This window comes from Galendromus occidentalis, unplaced genomic scaffold (assembly GCF_000255335.2).
Source record: "Galendromus occidentalis unplaced genomic scaffold, Mocc_1.1 scf7180000077500, whole genome shotgun sequence".
Taxonomy (NCBI): Eukaryota; Metazoa; Arthropoda; class Arachnida; order Mesostigmata; family Phytoseiidae; genus Galendromus; species Galendromus occidentalis.
Window position 1 is genome coordinate 739,689 of NW_003805488.1, and position 24,813 is coordinate 764,501.

The 24,813-nt window shown below is 50.3% G+C and overlaps 4 protein-coding genes across 4 annotated transcripts; all 4 read left to right on the plus strand.

The window, feature by feature from the left end:
• Nucleotides 1-2,626: 2,626 nt before the first annotated feature.
• LOC100899515 (uncharacterized) lies at nucleotides 2,627-5,891 on the plus strand. Its single transcript, XM_003746620.2, has 10 exons — nucleotides 2,627-2,834; nucleotides 3,098-3,284; nucleotides 3,517-3,686; nucleotides 3,841-3,905; nucleotides 4,085-4,361; nucleotides 4,487-4,723; nucleotides 4,832-5,065; nucleotides 5,188-5,324; nucleotides 5,402-5,571; nucleotides 5,672-5,891. Exons 1-10 carry the CDS (start codon nucleotides 2,727-2,729, stop codon nucleotides 5,782-5,784), a joined length of 1,698 nt encoding a protein of 565 aa, XP_003746668.1. The 5' UTR covers nucleotides 2,627-2,726; the 3' UTR covers nucleotides 5,785-5,891.
• A 236-nt stretch (nucleotides 5,892-6,127) lies between these two features.
• LOC100899658 (cAMP-responsive element-binding protein-like 2) lies at nucleotides 6,128-9,262 on the plus strand. Its single transcript, XM_003746621.2, has 4 exons — nucleotides 6,128-6,292; nucleotides 6,867-7,013; nucleotides 8,578-8,709; nucleotides 8,949-9,262. The coding sequence occupies exons 1-4, from the start codon at nucleotides 6,239-6,241 to the stop codon at nucleotides 9,039-9,041; spliced, it is 426 nt and encodes a 141-aa protein (XP_003746669.1). The 5' UTR covers nucleotides 6,128-6,238; the 3' UTR covers nucleotides 9,042-9,262.
• A 1,783-nt stretch (nucleotides 9,263-11,045) lies between these two features.
• LOC100908887 (zinc finger protein DPF3) lies at nucleotides 11,046-13,943 on the plus strand. The gene is made up of 6 exons (XM_003746683.2): nucleotides 11,046-11,134; nucleotides 11,513-11,703; nucleotides 11,849-11,993; nucleotides 12,139-12,341; nucleotides 12,455-13,109; nucleotides 13,265-13,943. Exons 2-6 carry the CDS (start codon nucleotides 11,514-11,516, stop codon nucleotides 13,482-13,484), a joined length of 1,413 nt encoding a protein of 470 aa, XP_003746731.1. The 5' UTR covers nucleotides 11,046-11,134; nucleotide 11,513; the 3' UTR covers nucleotides 13,485-13,943.
• Nucleotides 13,944-19,695: 5,752 nt separating this feature from the next.
• Nucleotides 19,696-24,221, plus strand: LOC100909175 (RCC1 and BTB domain-containing protein 1). Its single transcript, XM_029112410.1, has 15 exons — nucleotides 19,696-19,942; nucleotides 20,649-20,731; nucleotides 20,865-21,021; nucleotides 21,157-21,231; nucleotides 21,327-21,638; nucleotides 21,766-21,840; nucleotides 21,941-22,046; nucleotides 22,144-22,229; nucleotides 22,317-22,424; nucleotides 22,534-22,632; nucleotides 22,782-22,915; nucleotides 23,068-23,215; nucleotides 23,315-23,482; nucleotides 23,650-23,758; nucleotides 23,905-24,221. Exons 2-15 carry the CDS (start codon nucleotides 20,697-20,699, stop codon nucleotides 23,913-23,915), a joined length of 1,623 nt encoding a protein of 540 aa, XP_028968243.1. The 5' UTR covers nucleotides 19,696-19,942; nucleotides 20,649-20,696; the 3' UTR covers nucleotides 23,916-24,221.
• The last annotated feature ends 592 nt before the right edge of the window (nucleotides 24,222-24,813 follow it).

Genomic DNA, 24,813 nt, shown 5'->3' on the forward strand with positions numbered 1-24,813 from the left:
TTGCCGGCGGTAGACTTCTTGAGCAGCACAGCGTGAACAAGATATTCATTCATAGAGTATGTTCAAGTCAGACATACTGAACTGTGGTGCGTTACACAGGGAGCCTTATGATATCGAGAGCTCATTGTTGATAATTACTGACAGCCTGGAATTGAGTGGAATTGAGTAAGTCACATACTATGTATAGCAGCATTGCGTGGTCAAGAAACACAGTCAGAGTATCTGTATCTAAAAGTATGGAGATAAAGAGTCGGAGTATACACTAGCGACGGAAAGTATTTTGAAAAACACGTTTTCGGAATCCGGCCGAGTCAGTGAACGCGAATCCAGGAACGTCATGCCTATCGAACACCTCTCAAGATTGCACACTCGATGATACGGAAGAGCAGGACGTCTCGGTCTTCGCCGTCTCGGAATCAGCGATTGTGCGCGAAATGCCCGTCAAAAAGTTTTTTGACGCCTCTGTAAGTTGAGGAAAAAAATCGAGTCTACTCTGAGATGATTGATATCACGGTGGATTTCCTTATTCGAACATATCAGTAGTCAATAGCGTATCCTCGATCACCTTCGAGCATCTGGTGGGGATCGCTGTCCATGCTTCTTCAAAGCGACGATGCAAATCACGCTTATTCGAAGCTACTCTGAGCCTCACGCGTCTATCGAGGGAATTCCATAGGTTTCCGATTGGATTCAAGTCTGGGCTCTGACTTGGCCAAGTCATTATAATGATTTTTCGCGTATCGATCAGCTCTCGAACGTGCTTCGAGGTGTGTTTGGGATCGTTATCTTGTTGAAAGATCCAATCCGCGAGAAGATGGGTCCTTGCGTAGGGCAGCATCGTGTGACCGAGTATACCGGAGTACTTGAATCGGTCCATTGTACCTTCGATTTCGATCAATGGACCGACACCTGCGGATGTAGAGCAACCCCACACCACAACGTGGCCTCCGCCATGCTTGACTGTCGGAACCTGGTACTTCGAGTGGTTTCGTGCGTTCACGGGACGTCGCACGTAGCGGATCCTATCGGGAGAAAACGAATCAAACTTGGTTTCGTCGCTCCACAAAACTCGAGATCAGTCTCTCGCAGTCCAGCATCTGTGCTGTATGGCGAACTCGAGTCTGGCCTTCCTAATTTTGACTCAAATGAAAGGCTTTCGACTTGGACGCCTCCCATGGAGGTTCCCGGCTCTCAGAATTGATTTCACCGAGCTCACCGATATCGCCAAGCCGCTAAGTAACAATTTATTGGCGAAGAATTTGGTGGATGAATCATTATGTCTGAGAACAGGCATGTTGATTCGCAGAAATAGCTTTCTTACGAGACGCCAGAGACTCGACGCTTTCAAACAAGCGCTGAGTTCATCATCAGGTGTTGACCGCGGAATGATTGGTAGCGACTGCCGGAAATCGCCTGAGGAGAGAATGAGTGCCTCGCCGAAAAGATTCGCGTTATCCCCTGAGTCTTTCAATAACCTATCAAGAGCCTCCAGTGCTTTTTCGTGGGCCATCGTACATTCGTCCCACATGATTAGCTCACCTATTTGAAGAATTCTACCCATACTCGATATCTTCGTGACTTTACGTGTAGGCGATTTGCTCAGATGCAGACTCGGAGGCAGCTTCAATGTTGGATGCGCTTTTCGCCCACCATCCAGAAGAGTTGCTGCGATTCCTGATGAGGCGATTGCAAGAGCAATCTTATTTTGGGACCGAACTTTTGCTAAGAGCAGAGAAATAGGGAAAGTCTTGCCGATAAATCTGGGGTGTGAACTCGATTTCAGAATTCAAACTTGACGTTCGAATGCGATGAAGAACATCATCGCTCATATAATCTTTGAATTTCTCCCAAAGATCCCGTGGGTCGGATGGGGAACATGTTGTTAATATTATCGAAGAAAAAGATACGTATCTGTTGAGGGGTTGCTGAGCATGATACTTCGCTGAGTGTGGTCTCCAAATGCTCATCGTTTTCGAGGAAATTCAAAGCCTGGCGGGCATCACTATACGGTGCGCAGAGCTCGCCGCCCACCTTCCTCAGACCGTGAAACATAGAAACCTCCATACAAAGATGAGATGATTTCTCGGTGAAAAAAGCCCACCTGCCGATCGGGCAAGTGGCGTTTTTTTTCTTGACTCGGGTCGACCTACAAATCCCGCACTATCTGGTCAAAACCGCGGGGAAGCACTTCTGGTACCCCCCTAGTCAGTTCTCCTTTACTTTTCCATTTCGAGGGCAGAGATGCACATGCACATATTCATATATGTGCAGATATGCTTTCTGAATATGATTGTGTTCATGAAATCTATCGAATGCAGATAATGTAATCGTTCTCGTATTCACATCCGTATCCGTGTAAACAAAATATTCATTGAATAAATATATATATATGCGCTGCGTCGAGGGCAGAGATGCACATATTCATTGAATTCAGCGGGGTCGAATAACTTATGACTTATGCTCTCGCGCAAACATGGAAGGATGATTCATCATGTATCGAGAACCATCAACAAGATCTCATCAGTCAGTCGTCGGCTCACACAGAAGGCATTGCACGGCAATCTATGCAGCTTGCCCCATGACCGCCGCGCCGGCCGGTAGGAGAACCGCGGCGCCGTTTACCACCAGGAAGGGTCGCGATTTACCAACGCATGTTGTTTTTTGGGGTTCAGCCTCTCTGACGGTTCGAACGTTTCATAGAATAGTGTGTTCCGTAACTCACCATCATGACTTCAGCAGCAGAATCTGAATTGTTCGAAGAATTCTATTCATGGAGAATGGAAGATTCCCCCGAGCTTGCCACAATGGTCGGCGACCACAGATACGACGACAAGGTAAGGAAAGGATATGCTCTGCTCCTAAGACAATGTTAATGTCTATGCAAGCATCACTATTCACATTGAGCTTCCACAACACGGCTGACGCCCCGAGCATCATGATTCCATCGTCGTCTAGAAAACGAACTGAGCACAGAAGTTTCTTTCATTCCGCCGGCTCTTTTTGTGGATCGATCTTCCCGACGATTGGCTGAATGATTCGTGCGGATCGACCGAGTTGCACGATTCTCGAGGATTTCTCGAGCTCTGAATACTTTCAGCTCGAGAGCTATGACTTGACCACCTTCGAAGCACGAAGACAGAAGGTCGAGTCGCTTCTCCGCCGAGCGAAAGATATTCGCGCCGCCCTGACATCCGTCAACATCGAAGTTTTCATCGAGATGCTCCAAGCGTATCTAGATGGACACAAAACTATGTCCTACGTATTTCCTCTGTGCCGCATGGAAGGTAAGCGTTCGCAGAGTTCTCTCTCCCGTTCTCGCGCAATTCGGATCCCCGTAGGCGGATCAGTTTTCCGAGCTTTTCGGACTCCGAGGGAGTCCGAGTGATACAACATTACTCCGGCCTCAACATCGTTCGACAATGGTCTCGAATATCGACTGAGCCTAAGCCCTCGCAATCCGATACATCCGAACCCAGGATGGATTTCGATCTGGGTATGACATCAACGACGTTCCAGGAATACACGTGGATCTGATCCAGACCGTATCGTATATGAAGTTCGAGAACGAAGAAGATTTCGACAAGCTCGCGCGACGACTGGAAGCGGCTGTTGAGCAGATTGACGGCATAATGTCCGTTATGACCCTCGGTATAAAGCACAAACTGACCATGCACTCAGTATCGATGGTGAGACATTCGGAAGCTCGCCTGGTTACTTCGCACATAGCTGCCCTGTGACTTTTCCCCATTCATATCGACGATTCCCGCGGGAATGGCACCTTATCTCCTCGGCCGTCAGATCCGGGGAGCAAGGAGATTAAGTTCGCGATTTTCGCTCCAGGAAAAGGTGGCAGAAGCAATCAAACGTCTGGCGACTACCGATCCTACGGGGACCATGTATTACAGGCAAGTTTCCCGAGTTTTTCCAATTCCATCGATGGATATTCCTCAATCGGGGGATCATCCCTTAATCTCCTCGAGGACGTCTAAGCTCATTCTCTCAATATATTCTCTCACGGATAAACGATTTCTGGTAGATGACAAAAAAAGATTGAAAATGATGGAAACTCCGGATTTCTTTGCAGACCCGTTCAAGAATACAAGGGAGAACTGTCCGATGGAATTAAACAGAAGCTTGTCAAAAGTATTGAAAAGCTTCAAGCTGCTCTCGACAAGCTAGCCGTGTTTGTTGAAAACATTTACGTGCCATCATGCAGGCCTGATATAGACATTGTTTCGGTTGGCGGCGAAGCTTACTATCAGCAGTGTTTGAATTTCCATCTCGGCTGTGTGATGACACCCCAGGAGGTCCACGATATCGGACTTCGAGAAGTTGAACGCATCAATGGCGAAATACTAAAAGTGCGTGGTCGGCACAGATGAATCGCCATGTAAAGAAACTACACCAGTGGTCAAGCGAAATCAGGAGCGGATGCTCGATCACGCTTTCGTCGAGCGCATATTATTGCTCAAGACTGTATTTGCAGGACATCAAAAACAGGGGTTCGACGCTCACCCCGAAGGAATACGGCGACCAGATGCGCGAAGATCCGAAGTTCCTACTCAACAGTGCGGAAGATATCAAGAAACGATATGAGGAGATCCTTGAAGAGAGGATTCAGCCTCAATTACACAGATATTTCCGGAAACTACCCGAGGCAAAACTGAGGCTCGTCCTCGTGGACGAATCCCGGGCTGCCGGACCCGCCGCTTTCTACATTCAGGTACCCAAGCTCCTAATTCGCCCACGACTTCATCGCGGGAAATCGAGAGTTTCATGACATCCATCGCGACGTGCGGGGACACAGATCAGTCAAGCTTCTTCTAACCAGGGTTCGATGGACGGCTCACGACCGGGAACATTCTACATCAACGGATGCGATCCTCATCGGACTCCCTCGTACATTCTGCCAGCATTGGCACTTCACGAAGCGAACCCGGGCCACCATCTGCAAGGATCAAGGATGTTGGAAACTCCGGATCTGCCGAAATTCAGACTCCTGATGGAAGATCGAAAATATTCCGAAATGCCGACCCATTTTCCAATCCACACAGCATACACCGAGGTATTTCGCGACGCCAACGGCGTCAGCGAGAGCATGTTCCCCTGCCTACCGACGGCGGACTGAGCCGAATTATTTTTCCCTTCTCTCATCCATCGGAGCTTATAATGAGTCACTCATTCCAGGGTTGGGGTCTGTATTGCGAGTACCTGGGTCACGAAATGGGTGTCTATAGAGACGCTCATGAAAGATACGGTCACTACTCGCAAGAGTTGCTGAGAGCTTGTCGATTGGTCGTAGACACGGGAATGCACGCTTTCAAGTAAGTTTCGCGCATCACTTCTGCCATCTTGGAATCATCATCGAGTCGACGAGCTTTCGGAACTCGCGCTCTTCCAGGTGGCCGCGTGAGAGAGCCATCGCTTACTTGGAGGAGAACACTGGGGCAACCCACGCAGAAATCGTCTCCGAGATCGACCGATACATCAGCTGGCCAGGCCAGGCGTGCGGCTACAAGATCGGTGAAATCGAGTTGAAGAGGCTGAGGAGCGAAGCTGAAAACATCTTGGGTGAGGCTATATTTTTTTTAAGGCGAAAAAATCGATTCCGTCTCCTAACCAATCCGTGAGGATATCAGTGACCTCGCTCCGACATTTTTGCGATTTTCAGGCAACAAATTCGACATCCGAGACTTCCATGAAGTGGTAATGAATAATGTCGGTACCATGGCATTCCTTGGAAAAGCTGTGGACCATTACATCAAAACAACTTCAGCTCTTTGATAATTCGATAGTCTTTTGCTTTACCCAGCGGCCAAAAGGAAACTGGCGGGTGTCGTGAGATAATTCACGGATGATCCGAATAAACTTGCTAAATGCTGCTTATACATGGCACCGGGAAGCGATATTCATTACGGCGGAACCTCTGGACCATTCTTGTGATAGACCCTGCGTGTTGGCAATATACGCGGCAAAAGGGAACGCGCAAAAGAAACCAGCCGCGAAATGACGTCATCCTTCGAAAACAGTGACACGCGCCTATTCCTCCGAGATGGGAGAGGGAGGCCGCAGCAGCGGCGGCCGCCACGCCGCAGGAGCAGCACCGTCATAGTCGTAGCTCTCAACCATAACAGAAACATTCTCTCATGTCAACTGCGCAGTTACTCTGAATTGAAGCCAAAGTTTTGCGAAGCGCGGCAGGAATCGTCGTAGGACTCTAATCGTCTGATCGGCAGCTATGGAATACTCCAAAGACGATCTCTACATCACACTGGATGACTACGCGATGCAGGTTCGTTCCACACTATCCGAGCTGAAACAGCTGATCCCAAGTCTTGGCAAATGAGCGCGCCTGTGACATACCACGGCTCAGGAATGAATCATGGACCGATACAGGAGTCCCGAATTCTTCCGCCGACTCGATTACGGGAGCTCGATGATGCGCTGACTCTGTGCTGTGTGATGTTGCGGAAGCGCGGGATGTCCATCCCGAGTGGACATGGGAAGATGCGGGAGCAATGAGCGTATGCGTATCACCATTTCCGACCGATAAGTCCTTCAGCTGATCACGTTGTGATTATGACGCTGATAGACCTCGTCGATATCGTGGGGAAGCGGGGCAAGTGCTCTGTGTCTACTCCTTGCTCCCAATGGAAATTTTCTCCAGATGATTACCCGACCGCGCACCGCGCGCCTCGGCATCGGAGTTCGCCGCAGGGAGATATTTCAGGCGAAGTGAAAAGTGCGATCAATCAAAATATTCCTGGAGCAAGATCCTTATCAAGAGTCACCAGGAAATTCGGTGGAGTTCGCTGAGGTATTCTGCTTGTCCTCAAGTAATCGAGTCAATTCTTTTTCGTTTCCAGGACGATGAGCGCGATCTAGATTTCAGCCCTGGACAGAAACGATCTCGACGAGGGGTTCGAAAGAGCAGCAGCGGATCAACGATGCCTCTCTCGACATCGCTCCCGTCTACGTCTGGAATTCACATGCCGAAAGGATCTGAGATGAAGGTACGAGATTACCATCACGCAGCTGCTTTGAACTCAGCACATTCGTCCGCCGGCCATCCAGCTCCCTATGTAAGTTCAGTCCGAGCTGTTCACTAACAAAACGTGGAACAAGCGCACTTGCTGAGGAGGCAGCCGAACATTATGACCATCGGTTCTGCTGCCAACTCCATACTGCGCTCTTAGCAATGCAATCTTCCTTGAGGAAGCATCCCCTCGTTCTGGCAGGGAGCGGTCATGGATGGTCGTGGTGGAGCAGATTTCTCTGCTCTTCTTCATGTGCGAATCCATTCACTGAGCCTGTCGACCTCAGTGACGTCACGAAGGACACCTCGTTGATAATCGATGCGTGAGCACATCTCCGTTCGCACACTACCTGGCAGAATCACTCATTGCTCCCGGAATACTAGGGGTTTGCAGATGAAACCGGAATTTTTTTTCAGAAATGAAAATATTTTTCCGGAAAAACTAAAAGGCTGACTTTATTCAAAGTATTCTCCCAAGGAGGCTATGCACCTCTCCCATCTTTCCGGGAGAGCCCGGATTCCTTTACGGTAGAAGTCTTCCTGTTTACTGCCGAGCCATTCATATAGCCATTTTCGAACGTCTTCATATGTCGAGAAGCGCTGATTTCTGAGTTCGGTGGCCATCAATCCAAATGGGTAGTAATCTGAAGGAGCTAGGTCTGGTGAATGTGCCGGGTGGTCGAGGACTTCAAAATTCAAAACAGCAAGCTTTTCCCGGACGGCTTTCGCTTGGTGACTCGAAGCATTGTCATGCAACAAGATGACACGACTTCGATCTCGGTCGCTTTTTGGACGTTTCTGGGTGATAGCGCTGTTCAATTTCATGAGTTGCTCTTTGTAGCGATCCGCGTTGACCGTTTCACCGGGTTTGAGCACAGAAAACTTCCTGACCGGTCTTCCACGCGGTTCATTTTCTTTATCGAAATTCCCGGCTTTAAACTTTTCGTACCAGGCGTAACATTGACTCTTGCATAGTGCGCGATCACCAAAAGCCTGAACGAGCAGAGAATGTGCCTCACTCGCCGTTTTGTCCAAGTGGTAGCAGAAAATGAGGGAGCTCCGGCAAACTTCCTTATCTGGCACAAAAGTCGACATTTTCGGTCGTATTTATCGAAAATTCCACAAGTTGATTTTCGAACGCGCGCTATCGTTTCGTAGAGCCTGGGAGGCGATGTAAACAACGCATTGTGGTTGGCGCGAAAATATGAACCAAAGCCGGAGCGAGCGCCAACTAACGGATTTTCCGGTTTCATCTGCAAACCCCTAGTAGTAATGAGAATCGCAGATCTCATGATCTTGACTCCGATGAAACTCGAAATCCGGGACACATACGACCGGCGAAGCGATTTCTTCCTGTTTCGTGGCTGGCGACGTATTGTGCACGAGCCTGCTAGTAGGGAGCCGTCCGTATCCCGAGGTTCCTCCCGTCTCCAAGGGCTGCCGTCTCCAAATACCCAACCTTTTAGATTATGATCGCTGAGTTCGCCGTCCTCAGATGCATTTGCGTGTGCCTACTCAAGTGAACATTCTCTTTCTCTCAGGTTCGTCTTGAAAGAAGTCGGCAAAGTGCGCGAGAATGCCGTGCTCGTAAAAAGCTTCGGTATCAATACCTTGAGGAAAAAGTCAAAGAACGAGAAAAGGCTGTTATGACCTTGAGAGAGGAGTTTGCGAAGGTGGGTATGCTAGACCTAGACTGTAGAGCTATACTCCAGAGCCGGTGAAGGGTCCATCGTTCAATATGTATCAGACGCAGACGACCCGCACAGCAAGGGGATGCAAGCAAGAGGATTTCCGAGACAGGCTGCCGGACTTCGCCAGAACATCCGTCTCAGGACGGGAGCAAGGCTACCGAACCGGGCTGTCGGGGCTCCGAGAGACTGTTCTCACGACTTTTTCCGATTTGTTCTAGCAGTATTTGGAAATGTATCGACTACTCGAGAAAGGGATGTATCCGCCCGAGATCGACATGCTCCTCAACGAGCAGACCGAAATTTCCAAGGCTTAGACTGGAATCGTCCGAACGAGCGATATCTCATTCGCTACTAGCCGCTTCCCCTCCCGCTAATCTGAACTTCAGTCTTCGGAATATGTAGGAGCTCGTTATCGGTTGCTCCCATCTCGATAGGGGAATTCCATCCTGCGAGCCATCACCTTGGATCTAAGCTGGAGAGTTTTGTACATATCTTCTGTTGTGAAATAAAGAGAGTCTCAGTCGACCACGCCAAAGGAGGATAGGTCTCCGTCATTGGTGACTAAATGGTTGGAGATTGACAGGCTTCGACAAAAAAAGAGCCTTCGACCAACCCGCGTTCATCGTCCTGAATCGAATCAATCGAGCCCCGATATTAGGACTGGATTCTTCTAATCATCAGTAGTCTCAAATGATCTCTCAAGAGAGATGAGGAATTGAAGCTGGGGCAAATGATGCAATCAGGAGATGGGAGCGCTGGGAACTGGGAGCTTCTATGACGATATCTTTGCGGGGGATAGATGGTCACGTACATCGCAGGCTCTGAGCGATGCACGCAGGGGAGGACGAGCCTCCCTGTCGGAACCCACGGCGGGTGCATTCACGAGTTTTCAGAGGATCCTGGAGAGCAACGTCGATGGCGGTATTCCTTTCCGCTGATTAGGCGGGACTCTCGTTGGAGCGTTCGATGGCCGTCATTTCAGAGGAAGATGTAAGAGGGATGAAATTCTCTCGTGCTTCCCTGTGTAATGTCTTCATTGGCTCTGTCACTCACCAAAGCGACTGACAGTGAGCTCATTTCGAGGAAGGCAATGGCGAAGCTCCCATGGAGTACTGAGAATCCGTCGACACATATCGGAGGTATATGTGTCTACGGATCAGGACACATGGGGAGGAGCTAGGATGAAACCTGTTTGCAGTATACGGAAGTTCTGTAGGCGTGGGCCGCGAATCGCAGATGGGTGTCCGGATGCTTCGGATTTTCCTGGGTGTACTTTCGTATACAGTAGTACCTCGATTTACGATCGTCTCGACTTACGATTTTTTTTAGAAGGATTTGTTTCGACTTACGAACGATTAATTCGACTTGCGTCCGATTTTTCGGGACGAATAATTCGCGGTTGGCGCTCGACTCGCGCTGAATTAATGTGTACACAACTAATGAACAGAGGTTTTGTTGTCGATAAATACACATTTCGCGGTCCTTCTACTCCGCTCAGAGCTGATCAATCGCCCCTCTATGGGCTCCTATGGGGAAATCTGTTTCGACTCACGATCTTCTAGACTTATGATCGGTCTCCGGGAACGGATCAAGATCGTGAGTCGAGGTACCACTGTACACTGCATCGAGGTTGCATTGAAGCGTTTCGTTTGTCCATCTCTCCGAGGGTGGTGCGGGCTGACCCGGATATGTTTAATTCCCAAGCTTCGCGTGAGCGCCTGAGTCAGTCGATCCCGCCGTGGAATTTGTTCCTTGGTCACTAAGGAAACTGCCCGGAATGGAATGCCCCATGCAAGGACCCGACTGTGGACGCCGCTATCTGTCAGGATAAGTTCCACTCTCTAAGTAGGAAGCTACTGTGTCTCCGCAACAACAATGCCCAAGGAATAGAGGACAACATATCCGGGCGAGGGGCAAAAGTGAATCTCTCATCAAACTTCCAGTTCCGGAAAAAAGTCGAACTTGATCACGGAACGCTCATCATACGCTTATCGAGGTCGAGCTCGGGTCCGCGCCGCCCGCGCGGAAAACAGAGAGCACCACAATGCTACCCTGTGGTACGAGACTTGAATCCATAGAGAATAGAGGGAGTCGTCGGGGATCGGGGCATACTCCTCAGGTACAACTCTACGAGGAGGGTGACGGCTTCCACGACATCAGATGGTTCAGAATCGATCCAGAGTCGCAGACCTGTTTCGTGCGGAGCTGAACAATCGTTGAAAAACTCATTCTAAACAACGCTAGCTGACAACAGCTGTGGTACCTTGTGGTACGCACTCGTTTGTTGTTGTTTTGTCGCTGGTTTTGTTGATGTTCTCACAGTCGCCGCTCCAGAACCTGCGGTGTCTGGGGAAGCGGGTCGAGGAGGAGATTTCTTCATAGGAAAAAAGGAACTCCAAGCTTTCTGGTTAGTCGGTGATCTTCCCCAATCCCTGAACTACGATCGATTTTTCTGAGTCACCCCGTGCGAGGAAGAGGGTTGCATTAGATTGCTAGCTGCTGTGAGTGCTGGTGACCGAAATTTTGACATGAGCTCGCAGCAGCGTTGCCTCACTCCCAATCTAATAGCTAGTTATTCGGCTCTCCCATCCATGAGATCGAATCGCGATTTCGTGACTCGTGACTCGTGAGCTCCTATCTGTTTATTGCCATTGTCGCTATCGGGTAGGAGAATAGTTGCCTCTTCCAATCGTCCGTTGTATCGAGCGATTGGAGGGGGGACGCGAAACTCTAAAGTCATTGCCAGAATCAAGCAGGAGAGAATGAGCTGAGTTCCTCCCCCCAGAATGGCCCCGGTGAGCTCACGCGGCCGTCCCGGCCCGCTGGACGCCTGCGAACCGTTGAAGATCACTCCGAAGCTCTTGACAAAGCTCAAAGAATCTCTCTCTGATCCATCCTACAAGGAGATGATTGAGTCGACCGCGAACGTCAACACCCGGATAGCCATCGAGCGGAAAATACGTCTTCCCTTCCTGGGTTTGTTCCTTCTTGAAATCTGTGCTAGGATATCGGGAAATTCCTCCCATGACATTGATAGCGCATCGAGCGAGGCACGCGGGGGATTCACGATCGATTAATTGATTCCGATAAATCGAGCTTATCGACGACTGTCGCTTCTCAGATCAACAAACAAATCTGGCCCAGACCCACAGTCATCTGAGCTATTCACGCATGGAGCGACTGCCACCACGGAGAGACGGTCAATTGGTCTCATATCCCGCTACAGCGTGGTACAAGAAGAAACGACAATACCTCATGAATGACAGGTGAGCGAGAAGCTTGAATTGACTTATTACTCTGACGAACCAATCCTCGGGGTTACGAAATTGGTCCCATTGTCCCCTGTCGCGATCCCTCATCCCTTTCGAGTTCAGAACTTAACATTGTTTTGCGTGTGTGTCACTTTGGTAGATCCTTTCGCAGACTTTCGAAAGCGCTAGCCGCGAAAGAGAAAGGGGAAAACATCGAAGGTGAAACTGCTATCTCGCTGGTTGAAAACACCGGTGTACGAGGGGGCCCTAATCCTGATGAGGACGAGACGTCGAGAGATGCTGCTCTGAAGAATGACGAGAGTAACCAGTCTTGGCTCCGCGAGCAGGAGTTCATGGAAGAAGGTACCCCCGACGAGAGTGCACACATATACTGTACCAAGAAGATTGAATTGCGACAAGGAATAAGGAGGAAGAGTTCAATGAATAATTTCCTAACTATAATGGGACGATTCCAGCATATCTCTTGAACTCGGACGTTTGGGAGGACCCGGAATCGGATTACGATGATGATCGTGACGACAGTTATGGACCTAAGAAGGATCGTCGGAAGGGGAAAACCGCGAAAGCACCGCGAGCGACGGGAGCGAGGAAAGGGAGACGAAGTGGACGGGGAGCCGCCGACAAAGACAAAGACCCGTCTATGTCAGGCCGAGACGACGATAAACCTTTCGTGTGTGACATATGCGGGGCTAGGTACAAGACCCGTCCTGGACTATCGTACCATTATACACACACGCATGGATCTCGTCAGGACACGCCTTCACCGGGCGCGCGATCTACCTCTCCGGCTCCACCGCGGGAAGACTCTCGTCAAGGGAGCGAGGCTTCGCCTCTGGCGGGCTTGCGAAAGTTCCAAGACAACTTCCTGTCTTTCCTCAAGTCTCCGGCAGACAAAGATAAATCGACCGAGGGTACCCCCGAGACTTCTGATGGTCCTGCAGCAGCGGAACGACAACCATTGTATTGCGATTTCTGTCTCGGAACCGAATCGGAAAACAAGAAAACCAAGCAACCCGAAGAGATGGTGACCTGTGCCGACTGCGGACGTTCGGGACATCCGACGTGCCTGCAGTTCACCGATGTTATGACGAACAACGTGAAGAAGTACAGGTGAGACGAGGACTGAGAATTATGATCGGTCGTCTTATCACGGGGTCTGGAACATCCCGGTTTCCGGAATGTCCCAGCCCCGAGTCGAATGCGAAACTCGATGATCGTCCCCGTCGAAGTGATGAACTAATGTTTTAATGTTCATTCCCCATCAGGTGGCAATGCATAGAGTGCAAAACTTGTACTTTATGCGGGACGAGTGAAAACGATGACCAAATGCTCTTCTGCGACGATTGTGACCGCGGATACCACATGTATTGTTTGTCGCCCCCTCTCAAGGAACCGCCGGAAGGCTCCTGGAGTTGCCACCTATGTCAGAAGGAGAGCACCGGACAAGCGGTCCATACAGCGGCCGCATCTGTGTCATCTAAATAGGACAGAAAAAATTACTTCGACGGAGATTCTGATGAAGACACAAGAAGAATGATTCCATTGGGTCCTTGCCTGTTGAAACGAATCGGCAGGGAGATTTTCTCGCGAAAGCAGGGAGTGGACGGCCACGCGTGTCGCTGAACATTTTTTTCCACTCTTGTGAATGAGTTCGTGAGCGATATCGGTATCCATAGCGCAGGACGAGATGATACCCTCCTTCGATACGGCTTCCATGACTCGGCCCGCTTTCGGAGGGAAAACGGATCCCTAGGGCTGAAATATCCAGCGCTCCGATCTCGCTGTGACGCTCGTCTCTTTCGGCGTTCCGAATTCGCCGGAATTCTATTTCTGAGACCCTGATGACTTGACTCGAGAGAATCATTAAGTGTGCGACTCCACATGACCGATGCAAGGACACTTGAAAGTGGATCTAGGCGACTTCTCCGTCACCGGATCCATCTGAACCTGAAAATTTGCGTATAAATTCCAGAAAAAAACGACTAATCGAGAATGGCGATACGCTGGCTATTGTAATCACCGAATGCAGATAATTATGAAAGCCTCGTCGCGAGAGCGAACTGTCGTGGAAAATACAAATAGGTTTTCGGGGGAAACAGTGTAAAAATCTTCTAAATACCTGAAAGAAAAGTGTTCAATGATGGAGGGTATAATTTATAGTATTGTAATGAATAAACAAGACTTTCCATGGCATCTGCTCTTCCTTCTCTGGGTATGTGAATTAATTGAATGAATGAGAATATCCGGCTATCCCTCGTGAATATCCCGTGAATGATGAGAGCAGCATCCAAGTGTGACCTTGAGTTCCACCATCCGGAATTTCGGGAAAATTTTTGGGGAGGCCGGCGTTCCCCTCGCGGCAGTCTAATCCCGTTAGAGAAACGGAAAGCTACTGCAATCATCATGATTGGCATTTAGCCAAGCTACGGGCTTGAGCCCTTCCGCTTGATGGCATACTCGAGCGTTCGCCCTCGAACGATCACGACGAGCCTCCAAGCCGAATCTTTTTCAGCAAGATCCAAGCCATTGCGAACATGTTCATTGCCATTGTCGAGAGCGCGGAGCTTTTGGCGCCATATTTCAAATTTGAACGCTTGAGACACACTGTTGGCGGTCTTGGGACCGCCAGCTGATGCGAACTCTCAACCGATCGGCGCTCAGAAACGAAGCTTTTCTCCTATTGATCGTGACGGTCCCAGGATCGATAGCTCGACTTCCGATTCTCCGAGTCCTAAAGCGCTGCCAAATAGTGACAAGCGGCGGGGCTCAGTCTGATCAACGTGTCGAATATCGATATCCCGATATTCAATTTTAGAGTCAGGGAGGTGCCGTCTCTGTAACAGAATAAACCCGTTCTTCTTCTCGGGAAGTTGCGGGGAGTTGCTGCTCACCATGTAAGACGAGATCTGTTAGCATCTCTTCCTTTCCCATTTCCGCTAAAACACTCTGTTTCCGAATCCAAGAGCTATCGGGCTTCGTTACAGGGATCTTGTGAAGAGACTTCATCGTCTACAGTCTTGTGACAACGCTCAGGTTGAAGGTGGGGTGAATCGCCGATTCTCGTAGCCTCACGGGGACTCCAATGCGCGAAATCTCCCCTCGATCAAGGGATCCTTTCGGGTGTCCGCCCGGTATCTCTCTCTTTCTCTCATTGGCTCCTCATGAATTCCAGAATGCCTGCACGAAACGAAGGCTTTCTTGGAAAGAAACGCCTCCATCGAGGGGTTGGCCCCCCCGGTGCTGAAACCTACAGGAGGATCCACCTTCGAAACCCTGAAGCTTCAGTCTGAACAAATGTGAGATTCGTCTCCAGGTGTCCTCCGATCGAAGTTATTTCCTCTACATATTGAGTTAGCGTCTTCTGGGTCGCCAAGTCGGGAAATGCCTTCCCTAAGATTCGCGTATCTTCCAGTTTGGCGGAGACGGAGGAGACTTCTCGAATTAAGTTCCTCACGAGAGTCCGTGACGAGCGATGATATGGCCTAGGGATTCGTGCCCGATTCGGAGGAACTCGTCTCACGGGAAACGACGACGGAGAATGATTCGCCAAGGGTTCGACCTCGCTCTGGCTGAAAACCACAATGCTCGCGGATCTCCTGCTCGATGATCCCGCTCGCTTCGTCTGCATTCCGGTCGGGTTAGGGCTCCCGAGGTTTCCCTTTTTAATTGTAGAAAAAAGAATAAAATTCCAGTGTGAGATATAAGAATCGGTAAAGAGTCTTTCATATTCCCCCGGCGAAGATCAGCCATTGCGGATGGCGACGATAGATCCTCACAAGCTTGGAGCTCCTCTTCTATGCGAGTCTGCTTCGCTCTTTCGCCGTTCAGCGAGCAAGTACGCCCTTCCTATCTACTAAGGGTGTCAGGTCGCGGAGCGCACATAGGGCTCGATGTTGAGAGACGGGAGAAGACCACTTATTCGAGCTACGACAGCAGCGCCCATCGCGAGATTTACGACTTCCCAAGACGGTCTGGAACATCCAGAAATTACTGATGACTCTGCTGAGGCACCCATTGTCCCGGAGATCACGCATGATGGAAATTCGGCTTCCTCGATCGGGAGGATGAATTCACTCTCGGGGGTTCCAGCATCTCCTCCACAGGACACCCGGAGTACCATATCCGCCGAGAGAAGGCTCAACCTATCGGATTCTCCGCATGCACATACATGTGTTTACAAGCGACTTCGATATTCGGCATAAGTCAGCCTTTGGATGGAACTACAATGAAATCACTGGGCGTTTTTTTCGGCAACCAAAATGAACGGGCTGGAGTTCCGTTTATTATCCAAGCATCGAGACAAACGGAGACGTTCCTCGCGATGTTGTGGGCCGGTCGTTCAGCTTACAGCTTGAGCTTAGTTCTGCGCCAGTGACGCCTCTTCATGTTGTATCTGGAATCAGAAGGGAACAGTCCGCGTCATTCGAATCGACTCCATGGTCCACGTTGAAAGCTCGGTTCACTATCCTTCCCCAGGTCGACAAGAACATCGCCCGAGGTACACTATTGAGACCTCGCGATAACATCCCCACTCGGGAACCCGTTCTGTCGTGAAAAAAAGCGGGACAGCGCCGAGACTCCCTCCATACTGCCAACTCGAGATTTGAGCCCCTGTCAGGAGGACCTCCACGACATTGCATGGGCATAACTCACCGAATCGTGTTTCCTGTCCTCATGCGAATCCATTGAGGAAGGGGTCTGTTCTGCTTCGCCGCCTTGGCCAGCTTCTGCTTTATCTTGAACGTCTTGTGGGACGCCTGCAACAGGGAACAGATTCAGCGACTCACGAAACTCGCATAAAAGGCCGCCTCACTTCTCCAGCCGAAACACCTTGTCCAGACGAAGATGCGACTTCGCCGCGAGGACCATGGTAGATCCTTTCACAATTTTCCGCTAATCCCACATTTCCCCCGACCGAGACTAGTTCCCCCGTGGGACCAGCCTGAAGTTCGATCTCTCATACCGGCATGTAGTGAAAATCGCCTTCCTCAACTCACCATTTCCCCTGCCGATTCCGGAAAGCCTTCACACGAGGCTAGATGGAACCGAAAAGACAACTCGTGGTCAAAATGGCGGCCGGCTCAGCCGCCGCCATCCGAGAGAAAGGGAAAGGCGCGAACTTTCGAATGGAGCGAAGTGACCGGGGGCACTGCTAGTCTCAAGCGAAGGGGAGGGGACATTTCAATTCTGTTAAGGATGTTGAGATTCCGTCTCTAGAGAAATCCCGCTTAAACTTGGGATCTTATCAGGAAAGGGAGTCTTCCTAGGTCCGAGTCGCACTCGTGATGCCGCTCTCGCTTGAGCGACACTTCATTCGGAATGGGTCGGGGAATCGGAGACTTCGAGTTAGAAGCTTTGCAACTGTGATGGCTCATTTATTCTCGCTCGAGGCATCATGCAAGCTTCGATTTCAGGCTGCTCACACAGCGATGGCGGAAAACTCCCTCAAAGTTTTCGGGAAACGGGCAACGGACATCTCTCGATCTCTCTCGCAAAATCTAAATAATATTTAATAACGCTACTAATCTACTAATAATAATGCTCGTATCCTTGGTCGGAAGGTATCTCGACTGCATTGGGGAGTAAAGCAACGATCATGGACCAACCCGGCCCCACAGAGCAGGCACCCATCGATCACATGATGCTGTCACGGACCGCGGGACTCTCCCGGGCACTGTCCATGCGATGTGATCCTCGATATTGCGGGGAAACTTTGGATCTCGACAAGTACCGCCAAAACGGCGGGACCGATCAATATCTTCGTGAAAAAAGAGCTCACGAGATGGAACTTGCAGGAAGAAACACGACCCACAGCGTCTTTGCCTCGAACTTGGATATCCTTCCGTGGGTGGAAACCGAGGAACTCCGGATGCCATGTTCCGAGAATCCACAGAATTCGAGTGAAGACAGCTGCGCAGAGCCATTGATACTGCTCCACAAGTCGGAATAAGAAAATGATTTGAAGCTTTTCTGCGAACCGAGGGAGAAATGAGCCCCTCCTCATGGGGCGCCTCCGCTGGTCAGTGACCCAAATCGATACTCTCCTCTACCTCTTCTTCATTCGGATTTTGTCAAGAAGGCCTCCGCATTCGGGGGCTCGAGCGAGCCAGGAGTCATTCCATTCAGGTCTTCGCGCGGTGTCGGAACCTGCTGTGCCTTTCCACTCTTCGCGGGTACTCTACCGTCGAGAATTCCAGGATTTGATTTTTCCCCCGAGATGAAGAATCGAAACATCTCCATTTCCATCTTGATTCTCGCGGCGACGGCGGGACTCACTTCCGGCCTGCCAGACCAGGAACAGATTCAGAAGCAAGTGCTGACCGCTCTCTACCGAGTGTTACCGAAAGGTTAGTGTCTCTCGGTTTGGCGAGAATATTCTCTCAGAGAGCTCTCGCATCCGCTCAATTTCGTTGCACCCCATCTGCGAAGTCCGGCGATGCCACCGAGTTCGAAGGTGAGGTCTTCCTTGTCGATCAACAGGTTTACTCCACGGCAGTCGCTTTGCACCGTACCTGCAAGCGTTCGTCGGAACCCCGCCCGAGAGCGATATCGAAACCACGACAGATAGAATGACCACCGTGTCCACTACTGAACAAACCACCGAATCAACGACTCGTATCGCCATGCATCCCTTTCTGTGGATCCTGGGTCGCGATTTCCTGAACAGCAGCTCAGAGCCGCCGACAATCGAGGAGATCAACGTCTTCGAAGATCGCGTCGAACGGTTCTACAAGCAGGGCAAGGTAGGATTTCTCCCTCTCCAGGAATAGATACTGACAACATGATGCCTCCCACAGTGATTGATAATTATAATTATCATGAGTCGATCATATATCCGTCGTCTCATCTGTGGCCAGGAGATGATTCACGAACTCCGCAAGGAACGCAAACGATACCAACTCCAGCAGCTGGCGAAGCCGATCACCAAGAAACCGGGGGACTCGAGCCAATAGGATTCAAATAATTCAAGCGTCAAGCCCTCGAGGTCTTGTACGGCTCGAAGCCCACAGCTGAATTCTCGACGAGAAATATATTCTTCCCCCCAAAGTTCTCGTTTTCACTCCTGTGTCGATGAATATCTGGCGATCCATGTTCGACTCACAATCATCGTGTAGGCTGACCTAAAAAACTGTTGACCCTAGTATATCCCCGGAAGGGGGCCACAAGGGAGTCTTGCAGCAACCGCTACCCGGGGAAGGTCTTTCATCCGTCGTTTTTCCCGGCTGAGCCATCCCAGCCAGTCGAGTCATGCCGGCACTATCGGTGAAATCGATCGCCGATTCCCGTTTTGATCGAGCACGGGCACGTCGGTGCTTTAGAGACTTCGGTAAACATCTCTGCTAGAGATTGCAGTCGATCCTCACTTTTTCAGCTTGCCCCCCACTCTTCTTGATGCTCCAAGGAGTAGCCTCCCTGACTTTGCGGAATTTCCATGCCGGCAAGGACACTCGAAGGAGTTTATCCATGCCCCTCTGAGGCGGGGCTCGACAACTTATATGCATAACTCAACCCTCCAGTATGCGTAGACTCTCTCCGAAAACTGAAATTGCAAGGAAACCATGAATTTTCAGCATAAGTCGGCAGCTCTGAAAAGGAACTCACTCAGAGACCTCGGATGATGCAGCCCGCGCGAGGCTCCATTCGAAATGAGACTCACACACGTCGCTCGAAGAGGCGAGTGTGTGGGCTCCAGTATGGTGTTGTGTGTTTACCGCTCTCACCTGACTTATGTCACTTTTTTGGTGAGGGATCCCGGAGCGACGGAAGCGGTAGATGACTCAAATTGTGCTTGTCGCCCCCCCCCCCGACCTTCTTCAACCTTATTATCGACAAAGATTTTAGGATTCCGGACGAAGGTTCTCACTCGGGGAGGGACGATAGACGATTGCTGAATCTGCTCGTCTCAGACACTCGGCTTTCATTCCGCAAATAAACTCAAGCAGGTATGAGCCGTATGCGAGCAGGTTGCAGGCTGACACGGCGTTCACGATAATCGCCCAGGTGTCGATGAGGAGACATGTCAAACTGCGTATCTCTTATTTCAATCCCACCAGCCATCTACGCTGCCAAACAGAGATCGAGGGAGAGGGCGTTCGTGTCTTGGCGCGCTACCTCTTCTGATTCGAGCGAGAAGCTCCTCCTCCTCTTCTAACAGCGTTTCCCTCCTTGGCCGTGATCCCTGTCGATCTGGGCTCTAGCTCTTCGAGACTTTTGAACGCCCATGTCGATTTCCGGGGACTGGGGGCCTGTGTTCCGAGCTAGCGCCCACCTGACAGAAATTATGACAACATACAAGGAACCAAAAGCAAAGTCGCCCAGGCGGCCGAGGGTCCGTCGACTCCCACCACGGTACGAGAAGAAACAAACTCTATGGACCTTCGGTGCGCCATAAAACTTTCTGATCCCGACGACGAGTTCCACGGGACATCATCAGTGGAGCATTATTCTTTAACGGTATCCAGTCAATCTTCCCCGAAGAAGCTTGACTGATTCCGATCAGATTCGACAGAAGAGTACTAGAATAGATCGTGGATCCTCCGTGAGCGCGCGGCTCGTGATAGATAATATGATCCGGAATTAGCTAATCACCCGTCGGATTGCGCTCCCCGGGGGGCGTCTGCATATAAGTTGAACTCAATCGATTTCCAGAACCGATTCTGCGGGCATTCCTCCGGAAAAACGAGCGAACAACCAAGAATGGAGAGAGAACACGAGACTTGTCTACCTTTTGGGTAGGTCATTAGTACCAATCTCCTGACTGCACGGGATTCCCGATGACATGCCCCATGGACCTGAATTCTCACGGTGGTTTCACGAAGCTTAACTGGAAATATTCCGGCACGGTGGAAATTCGCAACCTTCCAGGGGAACGCTGGCGACCTCGAGTGGAGGCATCGTCGGTGATCCGCAAAAGTGGCTGATCTTCTCGCTGGTCAAACCGGAATTCCTCAGAAAAGTCCGCCTATGCTGCGTGTTCAGTTCGTCTGCCACTGAGGCATTATTGGTCACTGAGGAAGATGAGGTAGGGAGGGTAGATCATATTTTTCATGCTCACGGGCATGAGAGGCTATCGTTTGGGGTTCATCGAACGCGTATGTCTTTTATCCATTCGAATGATCGAGATCCGATGGAATTTTCGTTTTCTCCTATGCTCCAGGTCTGGGCGATGGGGAGTAATGCGGCGGGGTGTCTAGGAATCGGCGACACAAGGTCATGTCTGAGCCCGACCAAGGTAGGGATGTGTGAGGTCGCTGTACGATGCGCTGTCCTTCTCGAGGGACCCACGGCTTACGAGAGTGCTCCCAATCGAGAATCCTTCCATTTAAGGTCGAAGGTCTTTCGAAAAAAGGTGTCCAGTCCTTCGCCTGCGGCACCGGACCTCACGTTCTCGCTTTGACCGCCAGAGGTGAAGTGTACGGTTGGGGTCACAATGGCTACTCTCAGGTCGGAAATGATCAGAATTCGCAGGTGAGTCCACCTTCTGGTCGAGAGGGATTGAGAGACTTTTTGGAGCTTAACTTGATAACACATCTTCTCTACCGACAGGCCAATTCACCCGTGCTCGTTTTTGACCGGCAGCCCGTCGCTCAGATCGCTTGTGGCGGTTACCATTCTGTGATTCGTACGGTTTCGGGAGGAGTGAGTCTCCAGCCGTTTCTTTTCCATTATGAATCCTCGTATCCGGAGATATGTTACGTGGATGAAGCTGCAAGTAACTAGTCAGCGTCTTTTTTTCTGCTTCGTTACATAGACCTCTCTTACGCAGGTATATACGTGGGGACAAAATAATTGCGGGCAACTGGGGCTCTCCGCCTCGGTAAATCATCAATCACCGCGCAAGGTCAGACTTCAAACTCTACGGTACAAAAAGCGGGAATGAATAAGCGGATCGAGTTCTTTTCACGAGGGCCGAATCCGTGAGCATCCATTCGAACAATCAGGTTGGCGGCGCCATCGCGGAAATGAAATGCACCGGAATCTCGTGTGGACACAATTTCACTACGGCTGTTTTTGACACCGGAGAAGTCTACGTTTGGGGCTCGAACGGTACGTTTATGGAGCTTCAGATGACAACAAACTCCGCTAGGATCCACGGCTATTCATCATGGACTATCGATAAATTTGTCGCTCGCCTCGAATCCAGGCAACGGGCAACTCGGCCTAGGATCGTTGACAAATCAACCCTTTCCTGTGAAAATCGAGCAATTGAAGGATGTCTTCATCAAAAAGGTGATCGACCTCTCAGCCGGTCTTTATCATTCCGCCGAGGGAGGCTAACTTACATTTGATTTCATCACATTTTCCACTCTACTACAGGTCGCGTGTGGGTTTTCGCACACTCTCGCACTGACCGATGAAGGCCTGGTGTACGTGTGGGGAGCGAACGCTTTGGGTCAGCTCGGCACTGAAAACAAGACAAATCAGGCAATGTTAAAAACATGACATAGTTTTCAATGTCTTTATCAATCATGTCACGAATTTTTTCACTTCTGATGGACCACGCCTTCATCCCATTTCTTATTCTTCCAAACAGTCTATACCCGTTCTCATGAAAACGATTCATGGGCGGATCAACGAGGTAGCTGCCACACAGTACAATCAGACCTCAGCCGCCATGACAGAAACCTCAAAAGTCAGTTCCTGATCTCTTGATTCTCCTGGAGATGATGAGAGCTCGGACGGTCTGCTGTCCGAATGGGTCAACTCGATTCCAGATGACCGGATCGGTGGATCGAGCGAGCCGCGATACATTACTCTCTGAGCAACCCCCTAATTTTCCAGGTTCTGATGTGGGGCTTATGTAGGGGCCAGCACGTGACCGTTCCGACCGAAACTCCATTCGACTCCGTTCATGACGTTTTTGTAGCTTTTTCGTCGGTGCCCGTGACGCCCGTCCCAATGATAGTGAGATCAGTGTAAGTCCCTCGAAAAGCTTCCTAAATGGACGACGGACTTCTCCCTGTGTCCCGACGACCGGTGAATACTTGCACCACAGCAGGAGAAACAGGGTGATAATCCGTACCCTTGTGTCGAGACGGCGAGAATGTGAATTCATTGATTTCTTCAGATGGGAGAACAAGTTAGCCTTGGCTATGGCCGAGCACTTCGATAATCCCGCTCATTCCGATTTGAAATTCCTCGTAGAGGGCAAGAAAATACACGTGCACAAAACGGTGCTGAAATTCCAATGCGAGTACTTCCGAAACATGTTCCAAGTGAGAGGAGTCAATTGAAATCCTTATCTCAATCCGGGGAGAAACTTTCGTACCTAGCGATGTTTCCGACTCATGAGTGACATCAGTGTTCGCCTGCAGGGGCCTTGGATAGAAAACGACAGCGATACTATCGAAGTGACACAGTTCAGCTACCCTGTCTACAGAGCGTTCCTTCAATACCTGTACACTGGTGACGTCGATCTAGCGCCGACTGAAGCTATAGGGCTCCTTGATCTGGCTAATTCCTGCTGTGAAACCAATCTCAGGGTAGGATTTTCTTCTTACACGAGAGGAGACGTCGCAATCGGAATCATCATCGAGTTATGAGTGCCACGTTTGTCGTCACGAGTAGTCACAGCTGATATTCCGTACCGAGAATCGAGCCCTCGGTTGGAAGGAGAAGAAAATCTCATTGCGCCTATGTCCCCTTCCAGGCTCGATGTCAGCGCCTATTAAAAAACGGATATCGATTGACAACTGCGCGAGTTTCTACATGGCCGCCGTGCGGTATAAGGCCGAAGATCTGGAAGACTTTTGCTTCAGGTAATCCAGTCTCGCTACGAGATAATATTTTGCCGTCTGCGTCAATGGGTGCGTCCGAGAGAAAGATCTCAGTCACTGATGATGGTGATGAGCTCTCCACTTTCGAATCAGGCTCACGTTTACTATTGCTATACTCTCTCCTGAAGGTTCGCCATGAATCACACAACGGCCGTCGTTCTCACGAAATCGTTCGCTAGTCTACCTGAAGATGTATTTAAGATGTTCATTGATCGAGCTGCGAAGAACGGGGCATTCAAAAGATGAACAGTCGCGTATGACCGATGGGACCAATGGAAGTGCCTCGATGTCTCCAGTCATCCTGTCTCCAATAAACATCTTCGCTGGACACTCGTGGGACTCGCTCAATTCCAGCAATGTCTCAGGATCGCTTCCTACATCTCTTCCAGCAACGAACGTGGAGGCAGGAGCTTGGGGTTCCTCCGACTGAGCCTCAATTCCGCTCAACTGAGACGAAGTCGCGAATTAGAATCATAGCTATGCCGAGGCACCGGACCGCGCTGAAATATACTCGGAGTTTCCAGTAAATTCGGAAGCATTTTTCTCCCAGACATCAGGATCCTTATAATCGGACTCTAGACATTTGCTTGGTCATCAGTCTGAACTCGTGCTGGTATATCTTCTCCACGATGAATACTCACTGAAATCCTTCAAATCGAGAGACGAGGCAGCCCATTCGTCCCGGAATCGGCTGAACTGGGACCATCTACGTTCTTCCGAATGGAGTTCAGGGCGCCTCAAAATAGGGGGGGGCTGAGGTTGGTGACGATTCTCCGTCTCGCGAGAGCTCGTCCTCAGCGAAGAAGTAGAGCGTGGGCAATCTGCAAATCATGCAAATAGAAGTATTGAGGTACCGAGAGATGAGGAGATCATTGCTCGATTCTCCGTTTATCCGTGTAGCGCCTCTACAAGGCGCTTGGAACAGCTGCAAAGATCCGGGCAAAATCCCATCGAGAGCCCCTTAGGCATCCAGACCCCAAAGCACTTAACCTGCTTGAAATTTTCCTGCTCAAAATCCTCTTTTGGGCCCGAAAATG